The 23964-nt window shown below is 41.3% G+C and overlaps 1 protein-coding gene across 1 annotated transcript in view; it reads left to right on the top strand.

Annotated features, from left to right (window-relative positions):
• The window catches only part of dag1 (dystroglycan 1), a 37430-nt gene extending 14652 nt beyond the window's left edge, over positions 1 to 22778 (top strand). Inside the window, exons 2-4 of the mRNA XM_079578334.1 lie at positions 5724 to 6431; positions 17368 to 17829; positions 19130 to 22778. Coding sequence (XP_079434460.1) covers positions 6036 to 6431; positions 17368 to 17829; positions 19130 to 20953 — 2682 coding nt within the window. The 5' untranslated portion in view covers positions 5724 to 6035 and the 3' untranslated portion in view covers positions 20954 to 22778. The remainder of the gene's footprint in view (positions 1 to 5723; positions 6432 to 17367; positions 17830 to 19129) is intronic.
• The last annotated feature ends 1186 nt before the right edge of the window (positions 22779 to 23964 follow it).

The following is a 23964-nucleotide window of genomic DNA, read 5'->3' as shown; positions in this document are numbered from 1 at the left end:
GTTTTGGTGTGTATTTATTTATTTTTTTTGTCGATGGAGAAAGCAATGAACATGACTGTAACTGACATAGTAATTTCAACATCACCAGCAGTTACGTATTTACTCCAAAAAGCAAAATGCAGAGGACACACTCGAAGGGAATTCGATGTTACCTGGGGCTAAAAAGCTCACGGACTGGAGCATCACCCACGATTAAAGCGCTGAGATTAGCGAGTCCCCAGAGTCGTGAGGAGAGGGGTGAAGAGTTGAAGAGAAACGAGGACCATGTCTGTGCTCTCTGCGTGTTCGTCAGAGCGGACAGAAGGTCATGTGTTGTCATTTTCTCTTCACGCCGGCAACTGTCTCCAGCTGTCTCTCTCACAGACGCACATGACGTGCCCACTTGCCCCCAGCTGTCAGTGCATCTCAAGCGCTGAGCTGGTGGTCTCAGTGGAATCCATGTACACATGCATGGAAAGTCCTTCAATAACAGCACAAATTGTTTGGATGACCAGCTCTGGAAATTGCATGTGATGTGTCATTTTCATTTCAAAAGAAACCTAACTATAGCGTGGGCGAAATATAATTACTCTGACTGCCTACACAATCTTTGACAATAATTGTATTCCCTCTTTCATTCCTTTGTCTTGGTGCGCTTGGTAATTTTTTCATGTTTCATTTTTGCCGCAGTTGCACTGTTATAATTAGCCTATGGAGATGTGTGAACACTTTCCCCCTTATTAGCTGTTAACTCACAAATGCACACAAACGCAAACGCAAGCATCTTCAGTCTTTTGCACAACATCATAAGCAAGATTGGCCAAAGCGCTGATGCCATGATGATCCAAAACACAACTCTAATCAAAGTGGACACATGTTTGGCTGCAGTCACAAAGAACCTCCATCCCCATGATTTCACCTCACTGTGGTCTGTCATTTATTTATTTGACTTCACCTCAAATTAGAGTTTAATTTGGAGACTGATTCCTATGGGGGGAAACAACTGGTAATTGGAAAGAAATTGGGAATGACATTATCTGAGCAATCGTTTTGACCCACACAATGTTGTTTTGCTTCTGTCATCTTGCATTTGATTTCTTTTCTTCTATTGAGACTGCGACAACAAAGCAAAAGGCTTTTTTCCCCCCATTGTTTATCTGTCGCGTTCACATGTGGGTGGATGATCCACTTGTTGAAACAGTGGTGCTTGTTTTATAGAAGGCTTATTTTTTGATAAGTATCTTGTTTTTAGAGATAATAAATGACAGTTCAAGTCGCTGCAGGTGTTTGGGGTAACGCCCGCTTTCAGAATGGTAACAATCCCACGGTGTTTTCAGGACACTAGGAGGTCATGAAAGGCACAACATTTTAAACTGGTTAAATTAATTTCAGGTCTTTGTGTTTTTCTTGTAGTCACTCACACCACAGTCTTCTTACATCCGTGTCTAATGATAGAAAAGTTCATCATGGTGAACCAGATTAGTTAGGTTTTGAATGGATGTACCCATGTGTCTTCCATGAGGTGACGTTCTATTTTCTTGTCCCTCTTGAGTGTTGTTTCTACCTCACCCAATTGAGTTTCCCACAATCCTCCGTGTTTTATGAGGCAGGTTCACATCTGCTTCCAGCTGTCACATGCATATTTGAGCTCCTTACATATCAAAGCAAAGTGATTGAGGAGTGGCCGGAACTGTGCGCTGGGACTTATTACTCTCAGCTGTTTGTGTAGGTGTCCTCGTAATTTCTCAGTATTTTGTACGGCATATTCATTGTTTTCCACACACTTTTGTCTTTTCTTTTATAGTCTACTTTGAGTGTGTGACTAAAATGTAAATGAACATTTTTCTTCTCTAACACTAATCAAAATGCATTGCTGAAAACTCGATGCGTGCTTGTGGGTAGATTGGGCTGAGCTGTTTTCGTATTAGCACGGCCTCCTTTTGACGCCTTATGGTGACACATACGGCTTTAGCAGGATCGTTGAGCAGCCAGCCAGAAATGAGTGAAGCAACATCCTGAAATGTTATGATCAGAAATGTGGTACTGTATTAGTGTGTCTGTGTAAATTTAAGAAGAACTAAGTAACTTGTTTCCTTGATAAATCCTTTCCGTAGTCCCTCTGAGGGTATTGCAAGTGTTAATGGGATGATTGGGTGGTCTTTCATCTCCCCCGGTGTTTCTGCCCAGAAAACCACAATTGCAACTTTCCCTGCCACAGGGTCAGAGTCACCAATACACACTAATAGAATCAGGAAGAAGAAGCTAACAGGCTAGAGGGCAAAGCTAACTGTGGCCACTTAAACAGTATTTATAGCCAAGTTTGAGTGACAAAAACTATCTCCATTGTGTAATTGGATATACAATATGCCTCTCTCCCTTTGTCTTTTCTGTCAGCGTAGTATTTACTCTCACGGACAATGAATGAGTAAAAAAAACGCAACATGCTACGACACCTGCAGTGGCGCTTATGGTCTCTAGGGGCATGAGTTACTTGGCTCTGCTTTAAAGTAACTTCACTTATTGCAACAAAGATTTATTCATTGCCGCCACAAATTTGTAAAAAGTGCATCTACTTGAACATTATAATGGGAAACCAACATATGACATATACCTTTGCCACAGTGTAGTCATTTTAGCCTCTGTGCTCTGCAATAAACTGAACTGACCTGAACTGAGGCGTCAGTGCCACCTGTCAACTGTGCAAGTATCTTGTTACCACAACTCTCTCTCTCAACTTTCTCTTTCTCGTAAAAGTCAGCTTTTAGAAATTTCAATACGTGATGAAATAAAGGTGTTAAAAGAAGGATTGGTTTTATACGGGGGGTAGATCCAATCAGAACGCAGTAAGAGACTAACTATATTTGGTCTGTTGGCAGTTTGAATGCAATCAAAGGAGTGTGGGATCCACCCTGTTATTAAAAACCAAATAGGAAATGTATTTGAACTGTGCTAAGTATAGATTTCAAAGCGGTTTTCACATTGTTTTTGTGGTAACTGATCACTAATAATCTTCAACCTCCCCATTCCGTTACCATATTTAGCACAGTGTTTCATCCCCTTGATCCCCTTCACCTTTACTCTCATAACATCCGTTGGTCTCCTCTGGTCTCCGCGGTCATGTGCCGAGGAAGAAGCAGCAGTAAAAGTGGACCAAGTGTCCGGTTAACTGTTCTTTTTTAAGATGTCCTCGCAACCCGAGTCCAGAATGCTTTGGGGATGCTGGTGTCATGCCTTTAAATGTATTTATATCTGAAAGCTGTTGCTACTTCCCCATTTCAGCACCCGCAAAAAAGGCCTCAAACAGTCTTTCTCCAGTGACTGCATCCATTTTGGCTCATTTGTAACTCATCTATTTTGTATATCTTACTTTGGTCGGCTGAGTTGAAAGACCAAACTTGAAGAATTAACCCCCCTCCTTTTTAAAAAGAAAAAAAAATCCTTCTTACATAGACGGCTTAAATTTTAACCACCCATTTGGCAGCCCACAAAAACCAAGTGCATTCAGTATGTGGGAAACCGTCAGGCAGTGAATTCCCCAAACGGCCCATCACCACATCTCGGCAGTAAAAGATCCTGAAAAGCTTTGACCGAGCAAGTCACTCGAGGCATTGTACAGTGTCTACTTGGAACAAAGGTGTCACCACAGTTACCATGTTTCAACTGATGCAACCATCTCCCAATTCTCCACACAAAGAAGTTCATCCAACTGGCCCTACCCAGCAGAATAGTTAGTTCACATGATGGCCAATAGAGCTTTGCGGTATGTGTCACTTTACCACAGGGAAATCAGTTATTTTTCATGAAATTGTTATTGTAGCATATCTAATTGTTTCCTATTCAGTTGAGCTTATTTCGCAGTCAATATTGTCATCATAGTTTCCCTGGCTTTAATTTAAAACCATCTTGAGTTTGCCCCCCATCCTGTCTGCTTGAGTTTTTATTGTGCAGCAGAAATGCCTCAGCTGGCCCTTTCATAGCGACACTCCCTCAACGTCATCAAGCCCCTTGTCACTCCATCAAAACACAAACTGTTTTTGATAGTTGACCAAGAGTGAAGGGAAATAAACATTTAAAAAAGCAATATCGAGAAATAGGAAACATGTATAGGCTTCAAAATTGTCTCTAAACTTGACGAGACTGAACATGAAAGGGACAGAATGAACAACAGCAACTGTATCCGTAAGGGGAGAAATGCATTGGGAGAAAGTTGCCCTCAGCACTGCAGTTGAAAATATTCAACATGAAAGGGCTGTATTTTACCCCCTGGCAGCCATCTTAGGCTCCCTGGTACAATTCCAAATACTATGAGGAGATATGAAGAGAAAAAAAGAACAAGTTCAAACTTTCAAATCCTCCATCTGTATCTTACAAAGCTGTACAATTACAGCGTAATCCAGGCAGTTTTCTATTCATTGGAAGTGGTCAGAAAATAACACACTTTTATCAGATAGTCAAATTGTGTGTTTCAATGCAGGAGATTTCACTATTTTTTTTAATATCTTTTTTTTACAATATATTATTTTGACAATATATTTTTGAATATATTTTGCAAAAAGAGTTTGTATCTTTTACGTAGTGCTGGGCGATGAGGAAATAAATTGTATATTACTTAAGATACTCCTTTAATGGACTATTTTATATCACGATACCGATATATATCATGTATTCTTTTTTGTGGACCTTCTTTAGGTTATAGAAGAGGTTTGTTGTGTTGGCGTCGGACAAGGGAATAGTCTTGTTGCATCGTTTGCATATGTAACCAAATCAGATGTATCCCCTCTTTTCGATAAAAATGCTTCTTCTTGGACTAGTCTGCAAAACTGCATACTCTAAAATTTTTCTAAAGTTGAGCTAACATGTAGCCTTGTTTTTGACTGACTAAAGACATGAGTCTCGATGTTGTTGTTGTGAATTCCTGAAGTGTCTTTATCCACTGGGCATCTGCTACCAGGCAAAATTGAGTCACCATAGGGGTCTCTCTCCAGTTTCTACTTTCTTTACTCTCTACTCCTTTTTGATGTCTTCTGTCCATCTCATTGTCTCTGACAAAATGCCTCAAGGGAAATCATTTGTGGCAAGCACACACTTGCACAGAAGGGGATCCATTCTTTCATGACGATGCTTTATGAATAACAAACCCAAAGTTCAACCCTCAACGCACACACACACACACACACACACCCTGGGTTGCAGTCCTCTGCTCCATTCTCTTCCAGTGGTAACTCTTCGACTCACACATACACACCTACACACACTCAATTTGACCCCTCTCACAAAAGCGAAGGCATGCATTCATTACAGCTTCCAGGGAGGCTTTCACTGGTTGAGCATTGTTGGTTAATCCGAGGTCCCACCGTATATCACTTTTACTCTTGTTCTACGCCCATCCATCTTAGTCCCTCTTTTCACTATCCTGTCAGTACTCGCACTCTTCTTCTACTTTTTATTCTGTGGTATGAAGTTGGGGACGCTTACCAATGAGCAACTGAAAATAAACGTGGGAAAAAGACTGGTCAAAGAGCAAAACCTCCTGCTAGCAACTAATCACATTGCATTAAGACTATTACCTCCTTCACAGCCCAACACTGATTGATGTCTATCAACAATGAGAGTATGTGATGCAAATGAGTTTACAATTGACTTTTGATTCAGTTTAAGAGTTTATGTGGCATTGTCTATGGATTTTACTTTTGAATTTGATGATAATTCTAACCAAACTCTCTGTATTTTCTATCTTTTCACAGATCTTAAAGGTGGCACAATGGGAACCCTCCGACTCTGAGTGTGGAGCATAAAAGACCTAACGGAATAGGCCAACAGAGGACTAAAGAGAGGGAGAAGGTGGGACAGGAGAAGGCTGAACAATTCTTGCCTGGCGCCAGCCAAGCAAGCAGGAGTGCTTTTCAACTCAAGAGTGGGTGGAGAAGAAAGACAAGAGGGCACTGAAAGGAGGGGGTTGTTTTATCTTCCTTTGGGTGCATGCACCCTCTTAACTCCCCCGTGACGTGGACATCCACTTTTTTATTTGTTAGTGACGGGCTGACAAAAAGAGAAGAATGTGCAATAAACAAAGTATTGAATGCCTTTGGGCAAGGAGCGGCCTTAGCATGACACTACCCAGGACTAGAGCTTTGATGTTGGGCTTGCTCCTCGCTGTGACAGGATGGTTAACCCCAGTGGTTGCGAATGTGCAGATGGATGACATGGTGATAATAGACGCCGGTGGAGATCGGGACGGGCTTGGACTGGAGCTGGAAGCTTCAATGCACTCCTCGCTCCTGCGGGGTTTCCAGGAATCAACAGAGTATGTCAAAACACTGGGACCTGTTGCAGGCCAGCAGAACACGGCTGCACCTACCGCCTTCCCCGACTCCCTGGCGGTGGTGGGCCGGATCTTCAGAATGAAGGTGCCAAACAAGATGGAGGGTGTCTACCTCGGTGATATTGTCAAGGTGTGTTTTCTTAATTTTCTCTTGCTGGATTTATAAATGGTTATTTATATGATCAGTAGTCAAACCTAGCACAAGCTGAGAGACTGTATTGAAGTGCATAAAAAGCTACAGATGGCCTCCAAAAAACAAAAGTCAGAAGTACAATTATTTTTACTTACTGTTACCCTACTCTCTCTTCATAAAGAAATGTATTCAATTCCATTCAAAGCAATGCGCCCTTTTAATTGCACCGCAATGTGCAATTGTATAACACATCGGGTCTAGTGTGTTAATTGGGAGACGGTGTTGAATTTTCCTGGCTATTACTTGCCTGTTTCCGCTTCCTCATTAGCTTGTTCCTTCTTTGCTTGCTCTTTTGTTAGCCTAATCCTGCCTATTCATACCTCAGCCCACTTTTCTTAATTCCGTTTATCTTTTACAGTCTGCCCTGATTCTTAACCTTCCCTCGTTAGCTTCACAAATAAAAGTCATTTGTCTTCATCCCCTTTTGTCTAGCCGCCTACAGTTTATGCCTGGCTTGCTGAATATTATACTTTCTCCTTTGGATACCTACATTTCCTACTTCTACATCTCGCACAAAATTGTATCGCTATCTATTCGTCTTCTCTGCTCACTTATCTCTTTGAGTTGTTTTCTCTCAATCGTGTATGTATACTCTCACTTTTCCAGCGTCCCTTCTTCCGTCTCTCTGCTCCTGTCAAATTCCCTCAGATCAAATCAGTCTTACCCCCCTGCGGTGAATGACATGGAAATGTACTCAAACATTTTCCTGCCATATTAAACTGACTACGTCTGCTAGAGAATATTATAACTCAGTAGCATAAAAATGTGCTTAAGTTTTGGGTAAATTCTTCACTAATCTTTGTCTTAAAACTCCCTTTGGTAAGTTTAATGACGGTTAAGTCGTCTCCTGGCAATAGATCCTGATTGTACATTAGTTCTTTGTTTCATAATGATTAGAATTAATAGGTCAATTGCCAGCTTGGGTGAACAGATAAGGAGCTTGAGATGCTAGTTATTGTAGTACCTCATGTTTGGGCACTTCACTTTTGCCTGATTACTTCATTCCTGTTTCCATTTTGTCTGACCCACTTTTCTTTTTTTTTTTTACTTGTTTGCCCACACACCTTTTCTCTGTGTGCTTTCAATAACTTGCTGATTTTTTTTTTTTTTTTTCCCCTGACAACCTCCTGCCTTTTCATTACAAGCTTTGGGCAATTCTATTTAGACTATTGTTTGTTTTGTTATGTCTTGGATGAAGTCCTTTTCTTTATCAGGTCATTGTGGGGTGTTGAATTTTAACCTGACCTTGCTGTATAGTTTCATAGTTCTGTATAAGTAGAGCGAGCAGTGTGCTCAATTTGAAAAGCCCTTTCGCTTTAGAATCTGGAGAAATGTTAAATACTCGTGGATAATTTCCAGGACTCGAGGTTGAATTTTAAATTGGCTTTCATGTCATATTATCACCCTTTCCATCACAATGCCCCGTCTTTTATGGCGCCTCCCTCACCATTTGGTCGACACTCTCCCGAACTTGATTACATCTGTCACACTGTAAGCTTGGGGCCCCACTTTGAAATCAACAGGATTTGACAGAGCCCACTTCTCCAAAAAATGGGATGTTTTGTGAATTAATAATTTAGACAAAAAGTAAGACTTTGAAAAGCTCGACAGTATGTTTGCAATAAAGGGTCAGAAACCATCTGTATATCCAGGAAAGTTTTTTTTTTTTTTTCTAAAAGAACAGGCTCCAGCTGTCAGTCGAGATACACACAACTTCAAACGTCTTTGTTGACTTGCCTGTTTAATTTCACCTCTTCCCCACTGTCTTGTATGCTCTGTTGCAAACTTCAACAGTCCTCTGTCAGACGCCCTCCTCTTCAGATGTTAGACCCCATAGGTATTTCGAAGGTCGGTGCTCAAGGTTGCGGAGCGAAAGGCCAAATCAATTTTTTGTGCTTGCCGTTGCACTCATACTAATAGCCCTTTCTTATGAAAATCTGCCAGAGGTCTCCTGCTCCGTGACAGCCCCGACTGCCCATTCACCCCTCGCAGAGTGCGCCGGGGCCCATCAGTGAAAGCAGCAGTTTTTATTCATTCACTTCACACACAGAGGATTCGCTTCTAGGTGGCAGGACATCGGCCTCAGAGGACACATTTTTACTCACTGAGTATGGCTTGTGTAACTGACTTCATACACACAACCGGAATGAATAGAGACTTAACACAAACACTTGGACAGAAGAGTCCCAAAGAATTCTAGAATCAATGTATTTGTTTCCATGAATCCACACAAGTGATTCACCTGATCACTTTGTAAATAGGATTTTAAACTCTAAACTTTTTCCTGCTGATAAACTGAATGAAATAGGTTTTTAGAGTATTCTTTACTGTCCCCAGTCCAATTTTGGCCATTTTAGTGTAATGTCATTTCCGGTTTTAAAACCATCTGAACCGTGTCTGTTGGCCATGATGTTTGCTTTCTCTCAAAGTTGCACCCGACGTCATGACCCCATGGCAATCTGATAAGAGGCTCATTTATACACTCGCACCGCAGAGGAGGAAGTGCGAGCATTCAGCTGTACATTTTGCATCAGGTTTGCGTGTCATTAGCACTTACCGCACCTTAGAGTTGGAAGCTGCACTACAGGCGCAGCATGACAACTTTTTGTGTGTATCCTACAGCACTGTGTGCGGCTCCTCATGGCACTGACCGCACAGCCCTGGCTTTCCCCTCATGGTCTTCCAGGCGCAACCCAGTTTTAGCAGAGTCGGTTTACTTTACTTTAGAATATTATAATCGTGTGATACCAACATTCCATTACTGTGAGAATGTATAATCTGTCCCTATCATGGGGACACATAGACCCTCACTATTAAGTATTTGTTGTTTATTATTGACTATTGGAAAGCCAGCAGTGTCAGCACTCATCGAAGTAATGGTGATTATGGTTTTTAGGTTTTCATTGATGTAATTTTACACGATTGTGTTCAAAATGGTGTCGGGATTGGATGGTTGTAGTGTGTTTTGTGTATATTTGGATGGACACACATTATATATTGTGTTCTTAGGGACTGCATATGGAAACTATGAACACATTGTCCCTGTTAAATAAATGAGTTTAGATTTAGTTCATTAATCAACACGTAATATAAATATGTGGTCTAAACACCAGAGCTCCACAAGTCATCTCTGGGGCAGGATGCCAAGCCGTACAGAGGTAATTTAGTCAAGCCGCTGCAGGTGAAATGGCAGGACCTTTGCTGTGGCAGCATCATCTGTATGCAGGTGCTTCTAGGACAGAAACACCCTACAGTGCTTGTATGGTCTATACCATTATTAATGAAAGTGGCAGCAAGTACAGGCTTTCCTGGCCAACAGATGAGCACTCTCCATAGCCTCATTACCACAATTACCAGCATAATTAGCTGATCAGCTGATGGACTGGCTGGCAGGCACTGTGGATTTTCCTTGTCCATTCGTTTTCTACATGTTCCATTCCCGAAACATCAGGCTTTAGCTAAATATTCTTCTGTACTTTGTTCTTTGTTGTTCCGATGTTTGTTATGCCTGCAAGCATAGGATGTTTTCTGTTGTGGATTTTCGGAAACTAAATGCTACTAGCTAACTGTCGTGTAATTGCTTGTGTTTAGCTTTTTTTTTAACTCAGCATTTTGTTTCCTAACACAAACCCTTGATAACAATATTGGTGGAGGTTTGTCTCTTGTTATGAGGGATGTGTGTGGAAAGGCACAAGCAGCTGTCGGCACAATAAATATTGTGTATAGTGTGCTTGTCGCCGACGCCGTCAGTGCATCCACACATTCAACACATGCATATTTAAGTGCTTTTTGTCAGCGTGCGGGGGGAAAGCTGAGAGATTGTGGGACTCGCCGGCTGTCAGGACACATCGACTGCAGTTCGGATCGCTTGCCTTTTGATGAATTGAGACAGAAGTTTGCTCTTGTAAATGGCCCTTCCCCTTGAGCGCACTTTTAGTGGAGGAGGGACCTTTTTTTATCCTCCCCATTCTGTTTGTTCTTTTAGCTCTCTGTTCATTACTTTCCCTCTCCTCCTCCTCTTCAATTTCCTGCTCCTGCTATCTTTTCCTTTCACTGTATTTCAGGAATCCTGTTACAATTCTGTGTGCTTTCGCTGAAAGCACTCCCTGTTCTGTGCCTTTCATTCATTCTCCATCATGTCCCAACCTTGCATTATAAACCATTGTCACCCCTCTTTTAAACCAATTATTAGTATTTTTTGGAAGCTTAAGTTTTTCTTACTATTCAGAGACTCTCAAGGATCTTGTGACGAAAGCATGTTGTCACGCTTTGTCTCCCTCCACTGCTTAACATCAAATACTTCTCCTGCCCTTGCGGCTCTGCCACTGTTAGCTGGCAGGATAGGAGTGGAAAACTGGTATTAAGGAAGAAAAAGGGAGGAGGCCATGTGAAGATAAAAACACACTGCAGAACATATGAGTCACTAACCCAGGCTGGGAGCTAGCTTACAGCCATCAGTTTACATGCAGCAGTGTGTGGCAGTGGCTGTTGCTATGTAATTAGGCATAGAGCAGGCAGGACTTTTGATTTATATCTCCTTAATTATGCGTTCCTAAAAAAAACTAATTTGCTCTTTCTTATGTTAAAGTTTGTTTTCTTTTTGTTAATGGGGATTACACATAGTGAAGGCTTTTAGTTCCATCCTGTATGCATAGCACTTTAACGTAGATAATACAATTTTAAGTTTCATAGTATGTCCTCCTGTATCTAGGCAACCTCAGGTTGTGGATTGGCTCCGTTCTGGATGCTGGTTGTCACCCAAAGGGGAAGTGGAGTTGCCTTGCTACAGACTGCTTTCATTGGTTTTCCCAACTCTAAGAGCCAAGCCACTTGGCTTCTGAATGTTACATTTGCAGATTATATTTAGGGGCAGCATACTGTAATAAAGCTATGCCTTGTTAGCGAGCATTTGTGTTAAATAAAGAACAAAAAGTGTCTCTCAGTGGATCTCAGTTAATTGCGTTTATTTCCTATGGTTTTATTAGACCAATGGTGAATTATATCTAAAATGATTTAAATATATTACCCTATTTTTTAAGCAGTGTCCTTAATTCTTGTTCTGGGAACAGATTTTCCACAGTTTAACCAACTCCCCTCTACGCTGTCTCTTTATCCCGCAGACATGTTTCAACATTTAATGGTTTCTCGACTTAAGCGCTTGTTAGTCCAATCATGATACTCATGTTTTATTCACAGGGCATCAAAGACAAAAAAAAGATGGATGATTGCTGACCGAGGGACAAATGTTGTGCACCAGGCATGTGTGAAAGTAATAGGTCTTTTAAGGGCGCACGCTTGAAAGTGATAGACAGTTTGGCTTTGAACGGATCTCATAAGCATTTATTCCAACGTTTTTTGTTTGCATTTACCAATATTAATTATGACGCCATTACTCATTATACTCATTACTCGTTATAGATATAGACGACTAAAGTTCAAAGTAGACACACCATGCAGAAACTTTCTTTTTTCACCTAAAACGTCTAGCACACGGTTGATGCTATTACGAACACACAGAAGTAGTATCTAGTTTTTTTATTTCAATTTTATTTGGCCTTTTATTTTAGCAGGCAAAATGTTTACATTACGCTTACAAACATGCCCTAAAGGCGGAGCCGCTGTCAATTATATAGTAGGATTCATTTGTAGTTGTATCTACTAAGGCAGAACTATGATTAAAACGTCATAACTCTTTCACGCATGGTCAAGGAAAGACAAACTAAAGTGTGGAAGCAAGAAAAACACTGTCGCATTATGTTCACTTAAAAAGTCACACTCAAGACCACTATCATAAAAAGAACACTGCGCCATAATCCTTGAAGCGATGTCATTTTTGTTGAAGTGTTTTTAAGTTTGAAAATGATAGAAGTGAGACAGACCAGGACTCCTTTTGCAGACCCTAGAAGGTTGTTTTTGATGAGAGTGAATTTCTCCATTGTGTGATCAATAAAGTCTTATCTTATCTCTCCCAGTAGCGGTACAGTTTTGAGCGCACGCTATCTGTATCCCAGCATGTGGTGGGTTTTCTGCAGACTTTTAGCATTAGCTCTGACTAATGCTGCAGCCCTCACCAGAATTACTCACTATCTCTGCCTCGCTCTCACTCACGCACGCGCTGATGTTTTTATTCCCTCTCACCCACACAGCTGGATTTAAACAATAGCCGGCTTCTGTCGGCGACCTAACATTCAGTCAACGTTATAAACCGTGTGGAAAAATACGGCAGACTAAACACTACTTGCAAATTCATGTCAGATTAATGTCGTTTGCCGGGGACTTCTGCTCTTTAAAAAAAAAAAAGCACAAGACAAGCACAGTTATGGTCACGTGTTTTTGCATTCAATTTTGTATTAGCCGTTTCCGAATGTGGCGCTCTTGAATATTTCTGTCAATCCCACAGACCCCAAATGTGTTCCGTATGTGATTAATGGCTTGGAAAGAGGAATTCTCACAATCCCACAATGGAAACTGTATGCTATGTTTGGTAGAGCAGACCTATGGAGGAACTTTTTTCCCCTTGCTCAAATTGTGTATCTGGAATTAATGCACCGTGTTGGTTTAAGTAGCCTTTTGTTGACATTCGCTTTCTGTTTTGTTCAAGCAACCTTGTTTCCTTGGATTGAATTGATTGGTCCCTTTTGGAAACGTGTTCCAACTTAAACAATACCACTGTTTTGTCTTTAAAAGTTGGCATTTTGAAATCCGGCATCGCTCGGCAAGCCCTCATATATTCCCAGTTCTTAGATTGCGCTGCTTAAAGATTGTGAATACGCCTGCTGTGGCCGTCGTGCCGCAAATGAATTTTTAACGGAAGAAAATGGGCTGTAAGATGGATTTCCCCTCGTAAACATCCGCCTGCCTCTCGGCCACCCATAAGCCCCCACCCTGCTCGCGCACGACTATAACTCCAGCATCCGCACCCATTGCTCCCTCACCCCCACCCCCCCACCATTACCTCGAGTATGCCAGCACTTCCCCGTGTGCCCTCTCACGTTCTTCCTCGAAAAAAAAAAAAAAAAAACATCTCAGCCTAGTTCTATTTTTTCTCATTACCTTGCTTCCTTGCCTTCCCTCACCCAACGGCCCGTACAGTATATATCCACTTCCTCCACATCAGGCTTCTTATCCTTTCTCCCATATCCCCAGCACGCCCCATCTCGTTCCTCCTCATCCCGTCGCCTTCCAATATATGAGGCTTATCAGTGGAGCTGTCAGCCCGGTCCCTGTTAACAATAGCCACCTTTCTTCACGTTCCCCCCTCGCCGCAACAATAATCGGCTTTCTTCCCACGGCCGCAGACACACTCCATGCCTCATCATAATATCACTGCGTAGAGATTTGGCTGGTGTTCGTTCCTCTTGCCTGACCCCTCTTTCATCTCATGCATACTTCTGCGTCTTTGTCTCTGTCAGGATCCCCTCTCTGTGTTCCGGCGCTTTTTTTTTTTTTTTTTTCCTTTTTCCAAACAGCTTTTCCATTGCAAATCTCGGGGGATGAAACAAGTGTCACTGCAGAGTGTCATGGTGGGTATAACGGCGCTCTCAAATGGGTTCAGAAGTGCAAGGTCAGGGCTGTTCAATTGCACTGAGAGCACTGTGAGAGTGGGGATAAATAGATGGATTCTGTCAAAGTTCCACCGCTGCGAATAAACGTCTGCTTTCAAAGTGTTTTTACAAGAAAACAAAGAAACCGTCTCCCTCCCCTTTTCCATAATTTACTTCTTGACATGACTATGAATGTGAAAGATCAAGTAAGGTAAACTTTTGGTTTTCGGTTGATATGGTAAACTAGAAAAAAATGATAATAATAGAAGAAACCCACTGGAAGAGCATCCTCTTGGTTGCGATTACCAACCATACAGTCTTCTTCAACTTTTCTACTTTTCTGATTGAGGGGGGAAAGGGGGACTAGTAAGGCTATCCTTGGCAGATTGTTTGTTCAGCCACAGCTGTTCCTTCTGCTGACACGAGGAACTAAAGCCATCACATCTCCAAATTATATAAATATAACTTTAGCCTTGAAAGTCTGGTTGGCAATCACTCAAGTTTTTTTCTTTCTTTTTGTTTTTTTTTGCATGACCTGAAATTAGATTCCCTCTTTCATCGAGGACTGTAACTCTAAACAGAAAAGGCTGAGGAGGCAGAGTAGCGATGCGACGTAAAAATGAGGATGAGGCCAGGGAAGTGCGATAATGTCACGTAATATTTCATGCCTGTCGCTCAGTACAACACGCTGGTTTCTGCTCCCATCACAGTTGCTTAGGCCCCCGATAGTCATGGTGGCTTTGCCGTTGTATGTGTGAGTAGTGCAGTGAAAAGGAAAAGATGATCAAACGGGTCCTTACTTTGATGAGATTATCAGTTCTTAGTGTTTTTAATTAGCCGTCTTTGGTTTCAGGGGCAAACAGTGTGACAGCTTTTGCTTAGACCTCTCGCTTCATTCTTTACATCTTCTTCAGAACTCTTTATCTCGAGTGGATTGGGTTGGGTTTCATCACATGCAATATTAACATTCATTGTACATGGCGTTTTTTTTTCTTTAAGAAAGGGCAAATAGAGTCGTCTCAGATTTTAATACCGGAAGTCAGATTCATCACTTTCAAAGATGACCCAATACATGAGACGTTATCAGACAGTATTGAGGAAGCTATTAATTGAAGAATTTAATAATAATTAGGGATGCACCGATCCGATACTGGCATCCGATATCGGAGCCGATACTGGGAAAAATACGATATCGGGTCTCGGCTACAAATATCAGATACTTAACCGATGCTAGTTTTGGCTCGGAACGCCTTAAAAACACAACTTTTACCACCTAAATCTAAGTGAATATGGGAATGCTGCATATCATTGTAACGCTAAGAATCTGGAGAATTCTATCACTGAGGTTAGCAATAGCATGCTAAAGCTAGCTGGAGCATGCTACTGCTAACGAAGACGAATCAAGGTTGGGATAGAAACTATGATAGAAATACCTGAAGTTGCCCAATGCAATAAAATGACCACTGCTGAAGCCAAGTGTCTGTATTTTAGTTTAAAGGGACTATACAGAGTTTAAAAATGTTGAAATTAAGTATTTTCCTCCCCCTACTTGCTCCAGCAATGGCCTAATGTGTAGAATGTGCCCAGACCTATTCACCACAGCTGCCTCTAAAATCCTGCACTATCACAGAAAGTTCTTACTTCGGGTCCGAAGTGCCGTCATGCACAAGCTTAATATAGAAGGTGCAGTTACACGTATGACCTGGGGTGTCAGTAGTGAGGACAAAATGGCCACAACTTGCATCTAGCCCCTTTAATCTAACCTAAAGCCTGTCATACCCAAGGATATTTAGTGTAGAAAAGTCATCTGTGTTAAATGTTTATCCAAGAGTTTATTAATAGATATAATTGATAATTGATCTGTAACATGACAATAAAATATGATTTTAATTGACTCTTCTCCATTGTAAGATCAATATTTTTTTCACTCAGAGAAAACCACTTTTAAGAGTCCAAAGTCTCTTGGTATCGGTAAATATCGGATATCAGCAGATACGCAAACCATAGGTTATCAAACAGTAATGCTAATCATACCTTTTCCTCACTAATTAAATGGCGTGCAAAAGAGCAAATAACCGCTAACACATGTCTTCCTTCTAACCCGTTTTTAATTGCCAAAATAATCAGTGATCGCCCGTTGAGTCATCCTCCTTGTGCTCTCCAGATACCCTTTGGTAATTTACCAGGCAATTATGAGTTTGGATGAGATTACTGCCTGGCAACCTACATGTCCTTCATTGTGCCTTTTGTAATGTAATTTGCCATGCCATGTCAAAAAGCAAACCCTTCAATATCGAACTACACTCGCACAAAAATAGATAAATAAATGGAAAGGGCACATTTACAGGAATTAATTATTTCTGCGCTGACAGAAAGTGTAAAATCATCACTCTGCTGTTGCCATTGTCTCAACATTCGGTGACAAATTGAATAAAATGACGGAGTTGCTTAAATGCCAGCAGAGGCAGTGGTGCATGTTTTTTGATCATTTATTATCACTCACACCAAGTTAATTGTAAATGATGCGGTAATCACTTTCAAACATGGATTTTACGTTCTGAGCGAAGCATGAGATATCTCCCTGACAGCACTAAAACCAGAAATAAGCTTTTATCTGTGGGTAAAAAAAGGCCTGTCATACTCTGATAATGACATTTCAAAGCCGTGGCAGTGGAGCTAGGGGCTGCACACTGCGGAGGAGGAGTTAGATGACACTGGAGGAGAATATAAAGGGAAATACAAAATGAGAAGGCTTCATTTTTTTTGTACAACAATGCCTCAATTTTTTATTTGTCTGTCTCTGCGTTCTTTTTTCTTGTGTCTGTTGGTTTTGTGTCTACGTATACGACTGTTTTGTTCCTTTTTTATGTACATTGGTGTCTGCTGATATACATTTCCCGCAGCATTGCCTTGTGTGCTGGTTAGAGCATTAATGATGTGTCTTGGGAGCACTAGCTCTGCATAATTTATCAACAAGGATTTATTAGTCACAAAATTAACTGGTGGGGGCTGAGGAGGGCCACATATATTAGGTCTTTATTTTAGATTGATGGTTGGGCTTAAGTCGTCATTCGTTCTCAGCATCTTCCTGTTATCAGTGAAGTGCCCACAAGACCCACAGTTTGACATTTATTGACATGTTATTTTTAACATGTAACATAAATATAATGCATTTGGGACCAGTTGTAGTTGGTTTAGTTTAGTGTTAATTTCACTGGGCTTTTGTTTCTATGACATTTCCTTGTGTACTAGTGACATGACTAGTTTAATGTTGCTCATTAAATAGTCGTGCAGTGTTTTGATACATCTTTTTTCTCTTTGTGGTGCAGATCACTGAGATGGGTAAGGAGTCCCTTCCTGCCTGGTTGCACTGGGATGCCGAAAGCAGAATCCTGCAGGGTTTACCACTGGAGGAGGACAAAGGAGTCCATTACATCTCTGTGTCCATCACAGACAACAAGCAGTCTGCGTCTTCATCAGAGGTGTTCTCCATTGCGGTGCATCCTGAAGACCATATGGACATCGAAGCAATTCAGATGGCGTTTAATCAAGCTTCAGGCCAAGAGGAAGCCCAACCATTCTCATGCAACAATGAAGAGCCTGTGACAGTGCTGACTGTCATTCTTGATGCTGATTTGACCAAAATGAACTCGGCAGAGAGAGTAACCCTGCTGGATAATATGAGAAGATTCTCAGGAGTGGAACTACAGCACATGAAGATGCTCCCAGTTGTCAACAATAGGCTGTTCGACATGACAGCATTCATGGCTGGTCCTGGTAATGCCAAAAAGGTGAGTGAATACACTCATATTGTTGGTTTATTTGGTCAGTGCATGTTAATGAACATTCACATTCATCCTGGCCTATTGTACATGTTTTTATTGGGAGGGGAAACCGGAGTACCTGGAAGAAACCTACGCAGACACGGGGAGAACATGCAAACTCCACACAGAAAGGCCACGTCCCTGGTGGGAATCAAACCCGGACCTTCTAGCTGTGAAGCACGAGCAATAACCGCTGTACTACCGTGCTGGCCATATTGTAAACTTACTAGTTTACCATTTACTGCAGAGCTAGTAATAATTTAGATTGCCAGCCCAGCAGTTAGTGCTTTTGCATAAAGCAAGAAGGTCATGAGTCCTGAGACCTGGCATGGCCTTTCAGGGTGGAGTGTGCATGTTCTCCCCATGTTTGTGCAGGTTTCCTCCAGGTGCCACATTTTTCCATACCTCTATAAACCTGCACACTAGGTAACCTTCTAATGCCATACCCCACTGAAAATTCAAACCATGTGCATTTACCTGCAAATACCTACAACAATGTCCCTTTATCAATCACAATAAACTGCACGATGAATGTAAACATGTTGCTACTGCCAATAGATTTTTTTTATTATAATTTTTATTTTGTTCTCATTTGTGTTTATATTTTGTTCATTGTATTATACCTTGAACTACCTTTTAAAGGTAACAACAAATTTGGCGTCCAACTTTTGTGAGCTGATTTAGGACAATTTTGATGTGCTGAATCCAAAAATGAAATTGCTTTCAATCAGGTACATTTTTTTGCGGAAAGGGTATTGTCTTTATAACGTCTTTCGACCTGGTGCCTGTCTGTCTAATGACAATTAGGGGAATACTGGGGTTAGATGAAATATAATTTGTATTTGTGCATATATTCTGGTACAAAGCATGCTTACATCTAGAATGTGTTGGTGAAAATGTATGAAAGCTATATACACAGGCACTTTTATTATTTGATACATAGCATGTTCACTTCTGAAATGCTGGTTTCAGAATAAATCTTGAAACTGGCCCCTTGGCTGGATCTGGTTGTAACATCCTTAGGGTTGGTTTTAACAGTATTACAGAAAGTAAAAATAAAAGTAAAATGTCATTTATCAGTTTAAAATTTTAGACACCTCACCCAGTGTTATTACTTTTTTGACCCGTCTTTACAATGTTGCAACCCACTGTGCGTTCTTAATGCACTATTCAATTCAATATTATAATACACCTGACACATGTTTTGGTGGTCTGTGTCATTTATTTATTCATGGTAACAATGTTTATTTGTTTTTGTTTTTTTTAGGTGGTGGAAAACGGCGCCCTCCTGTCGTGGAAGCTTGGCTGCTCTTTGGACCAAAGCACCGTCCCAAACATCGACAGTGTCCAGGGCCCTGCTAAAGAGGGAGCTATGTCGGCTAAACTTGGCTACCCTGTTGTGGGTTGGCACATTGCCAACAAGAAACCTCATATCCCCAAACGTGTAAGGAGGCAATTAAACAACACTCCAACACCTGTCCTTGCTGTTCTTCCCCCGACATCTGCAGTAGAACCTCCTCCTGTGAGAATAGTCCCAACTGTCTCCTCACCTTCCATAGCTGGACCAACTGAGAGTGTGGCGCCCCCTGTAAGAGGCCCTGTTCCTCTCCCTGGCAAACCAACCATCAAATTCCGTGATACTATTACCCACACTCCTACACAGGGACTTCCTCCTCCAACAATAGTTATGGAGACCACCAGCTCCATATCTATCCAGCCAACTATGACCAGGCCGTCTTTTGTGCAACCCACAGCCACTCCGATGCCTACCCGCAAACCTACAAGAAAAACCAAAAGGCCCAAAACAACCACTCCAATACCAAAAGAACCAAAGACCACAACTGCCCAGCCAATAAGCACACAGTCTCCAGCTGTTATCCCAGACCCCTTCAATGAGAAACCTGAACTGCGGAATCCCATTGACCAGGTAAATGCGCTGGTTGGTACCTATTTTGAGGTGAAGATTCCATCCGATACTTTCTTTGATAATCAAGATGGTACAACAGACAAGCTCCGCCTGTCTCTGAGACAGAATCACAATGAGGTTGTAGGAGAAGGTTCCTGGATTCAGTTCAACACCACTAGTCAGCTTCTCTACGGAATTCCTGATGTTCAGCATGTTGGAAAACATGAATACTTCATGCAGGCCACTGATAAGGGTGGTTTGAATGCCATTGATGCTTTTGAAGTACGTGTAAACCGCTGGCCTACCAATGACAAATCTCCTGTTATCTTTATTGCCCGATTTGATGGTGAGCCACATTCTGTAACTAATGACATTCATAAGAAAATTCTACTGGTCAAGAAGCTGGCATATGCACTGGGCGACCGCAACAGCAGTACAGTGAGTATCAGGAACATTAGCAAAGGATCTATCGTCATTGAATGGACAAACACCAGCCTCCCACAGAACCCATGTCCCAAGGAGCAGCTCATAGCCATGAGCCGGACCCTGGCCAGTGCTGACGGGCGCCCCTCACAGACTTTCTGCTACGCCATGGAGCCTGAATTCAGACCTTTGGGTGTTACCGTGAAGGGCAGGGCCAGCTGCAAAACACATTCCTTCATTCCCCCGGGAGAGATTGATATACCAGAGCCACCAGCAGTCACACCCGCTTTGGGAACTGGCCGTCAAAGCACAGATGATGTCTATCTCCACACCGTCATTCCTGCAGTGGTGGTGGCAGCCATCTTGCTCATTGCAGGTATTATCGCCATGATCTGCTACAGGAAGAAACGAAAGGGCAAACTGACCATCGAGGACCAGGCTACCTTCATCAAGAAAGGCGTGCCTATCATTTTTGCTGATGAACTGGACGACTCCAAACCTCCTCCATCTTCGAGTATGCCTTTGATTCTCCAGGAAGAAAAACCCCCTCTCCCACCCCCTGAATACCCCAACATGGCCACCCCAGAGACAACTCCCCTAAACCAAGAACTGCTGGGGGAGTACACAGCATTGCGGGACGAGGATCCCAATGCACCGCCCTATCAGCCTCCTCCCCCCTTTTCCACGCCAATGGAAGGAAAGGGCTCCCGTCCCAAGAACATGACCCCCTACAGATCCCCACCCCCCTATGTGCCTCCCTAAGACTTGCATACCCCTCCCCTTTGTCGGGCGGAGGGAGCAAATGCCTGAGGAACTGCGATGGTTTCCTTTCTGGTGTTGTCTGTCTGGACATTTTCTTGGAGGAATGACAAGAGGTGCTTAAGTACAAAACAACTACAGGGGTATCTAGTCAGGGAGTTGGGTGGGGATTTTCAGTCGAATGAGGGGATGATTGCTTGAAACAGCTGGGATGGACTACTGCTTGTAGTGATAGCCCAGCTTCTACTGTGGCCTAAGACAAACTAATTCCTGTCACATTGGATATCGGATTCTAGACCCGTTTTGGTCTGACATAAGGTGTGCTCTCCCTTCCTTTTTGTCTTTTTTTTTTTTTTTTTTTTTCTGACATGGATACAATAATTTTCCGATTGGTTTTAGAATCTCCCTTTTTGTCTGGACTGAATCATCTTGCTTAACAACTTTTTTTTTTCTGTTCTTTTTTTTCTTTGTATTAATCTGAGAAGACGGTGAAGTGCCATCAGACAACTGCAGGCAATAGGTCGTGTTTCTAAAAAAGGGGGTATTAGGTCGGCCAAATATGTAGAAAAAAGCCACACACTGATCTCTAATAGCTCTAGAGGACAAAAGAACGGGGATCCCTGTGTGCGCGAGTGAATGAACGAGCTTGTGTTTTATCCGGTTCAATACGGTTTGCCTTTTAACACTAGCGGTCTCTTTTTATCTTTTATTCACAATGTCTAGTATTGATGAAAATAATAAGATAGCCTAAGATTATTTTAGAGATGAATGAATAATTAGTTTATTTTTATTGGTTTATTTTTTTTTCCTTTTCTTTTTTTTTTATCACTGTAAATGGAAGATCTTCAGGTAGCATTATGTTCATTTTGGGAGACGCCTGAAGGAAAGGATTGCCTCACTAAAATAACCTGCAGGAGCTTATCTGATCATGGCTACAACTATGAGCCTTAGTGAAGCCCAATTGGTAAAATGTATACTTTTTTCTGACTAAATTGGTTCTGTATTTCAATGTTAAGTATAAAATATATTAATTTAAACATTAAAAATCTTAAAACATCACAAAAAAACTACATTTAAAAGCTGTGGTAAGAGTACAGATTAGGTCAGCACATCAGAAGCCCCTTTTGGCTTGGTACTGTAGCAAAATGGCACCAAAAATGTATATATTGTGAAATGAAAGCCCTACAGTTTATTTTGGGATATTATTTTATTTTTATACTTTTATCTACTGAGGTAATTCTTCTCTCCAGTTCGCAGAGATGGATTGTTTGCCAATGACTCAGATGGTTGATGAAGCTTGATGGCAACAAGACAGATTAGGAGAAAGACTTTACTTAAAACTCATCCTACATAATCACTGGAAAGAAATCTCCTAATTTTTTACAAAGTTTTTGATACAGCCTCAAATAGTTTTGAGTATTAAAATAAATCAACAAACGATGCGTCTTTTGTGATTTGATAAACCCTTAGCTTAGAAGTTTGATTCAGTTATGTACACGTTTGTTTTGTTGTGGGTCACATATTTCAATTGTTTTATTTTATTGTGTGTTTGCATATTGGAATTGTATCTTCCACTATACAACGATGAAATGACCCATATTTATGTAACCACAAATTTTATTTTCATCTCCATTATCTTTTGCTGATGAGTTTTAACAAAAGTGACCCTTTGCAATAATATGTAACGTGCATCCATTTGGCAACTGGTGGATGCAGGCTCAAGCGAATGATTTGTATTGTTCAAATGTTCTTTTTCCTTTTTTTTTTCTTTTTTTCAGGATGCCAAGGCTTTTTTTGCTTTTGAAGTGTGCATTGACATAATAAAACCAACTGGTACGAAAATGTCAAGTTCTTCTTTTAATTTATTTGCTGCACTACCAAACACATCTTAAAGGGGCTAGATGGAAGTTAGTCATTTTATACTCACTACTGCCATCTCAGGTCTTATGCGTAACTGCAGCTTCTATATTAAGCTCGTGCATGACGGCACTTTGGACCCGAATGAACACCTTTTTGAGTGACAGTGCAGGATTTTAGAGGCAGTTGTGGTGAACAGGCCTGTGCTCACTGTACATATAGGACATGGCTGGAACGTGTAGGGGGATAGAAATACTTAGTTTTAACATTTTTAAACTCCATATCGTCCCGTTAAAGGATCTGTTCACCGTGTTTCTAATTATAAATATTATTCCTCAAGTGTGAACAGGCAGGTTGGCAGCATGGTTCCCTGAAAGTTGTTGCTTCTGAGCTCATCCCTGTGAGGAATTGGGATGTTAGAAATGTGTTAGCATTTATTAGGAAGGAGCTTGGACCTCAGTTGACAATATAATTTCATGCGCAATGCCTTTCATTGTTTGTAAACAAAAAAGAAGGCATCGGGCTTTAATAGGCTAATATTGTTTTGAACTTTACACAAACTGTTACCCCCATGCTGCTAGAATAGGTGTTATGCTAATGAAGCTTTACTTTCATACACAATAATGTCTTTAAATATGATGGGTATATAACTTGTTAAAGACCCTAACCACTATATTGTTCTTTTTCACTTAAAGCAGTACTAAGCAGCTTGTTTACTTTAATTCCTTTCCGTAGTCCATCTGGGGGTAATACCATAGACCGTAAATAATAAGACCACTCCTCCTTACTCCTTTACTCTCAAACACATTTAATGAGTAAAAAAACGCAACATGCTATGACACCTGCAGTGGCGCTTATGGCCTCTAGGGGCATGAGTTACTAAGTACGGCTTTAAGTTTTCTACCACATTATTTCCTCAAGGCTACTTCAAGAATACATTTACATGTAAATATTCTTTTCAGGTATTAATAAAACTGTTGTGACAAGTATTGACACAAATGACAAATCATCATGTTGCTAAAAGTGGTAGGTAGTGATAGGTAAATCACCCTGGAAAAAGTTTGTTTGACCTCAACTGATCCTAGATTTGACTTTGTCTTTCTGCGTCAGTCTGGACTGACTTCACTTTTTCCACTGGCCTCCCGTGCTTAAATCTC

This window comes from Gobius niger (genome assembly GCF_951799975.1).
Source record: "Gobius niger genome assembly, chromosome: 20".
Lineage (NCBI taxonomy): Eukaryota > Metazoa > Chordata > Actinopteri > Gobiiformes > Gobiidae > Gobius > Gobius niger.
This window is presented reverse-complemented; position numbering and strand designations above follow the sequence as displayed.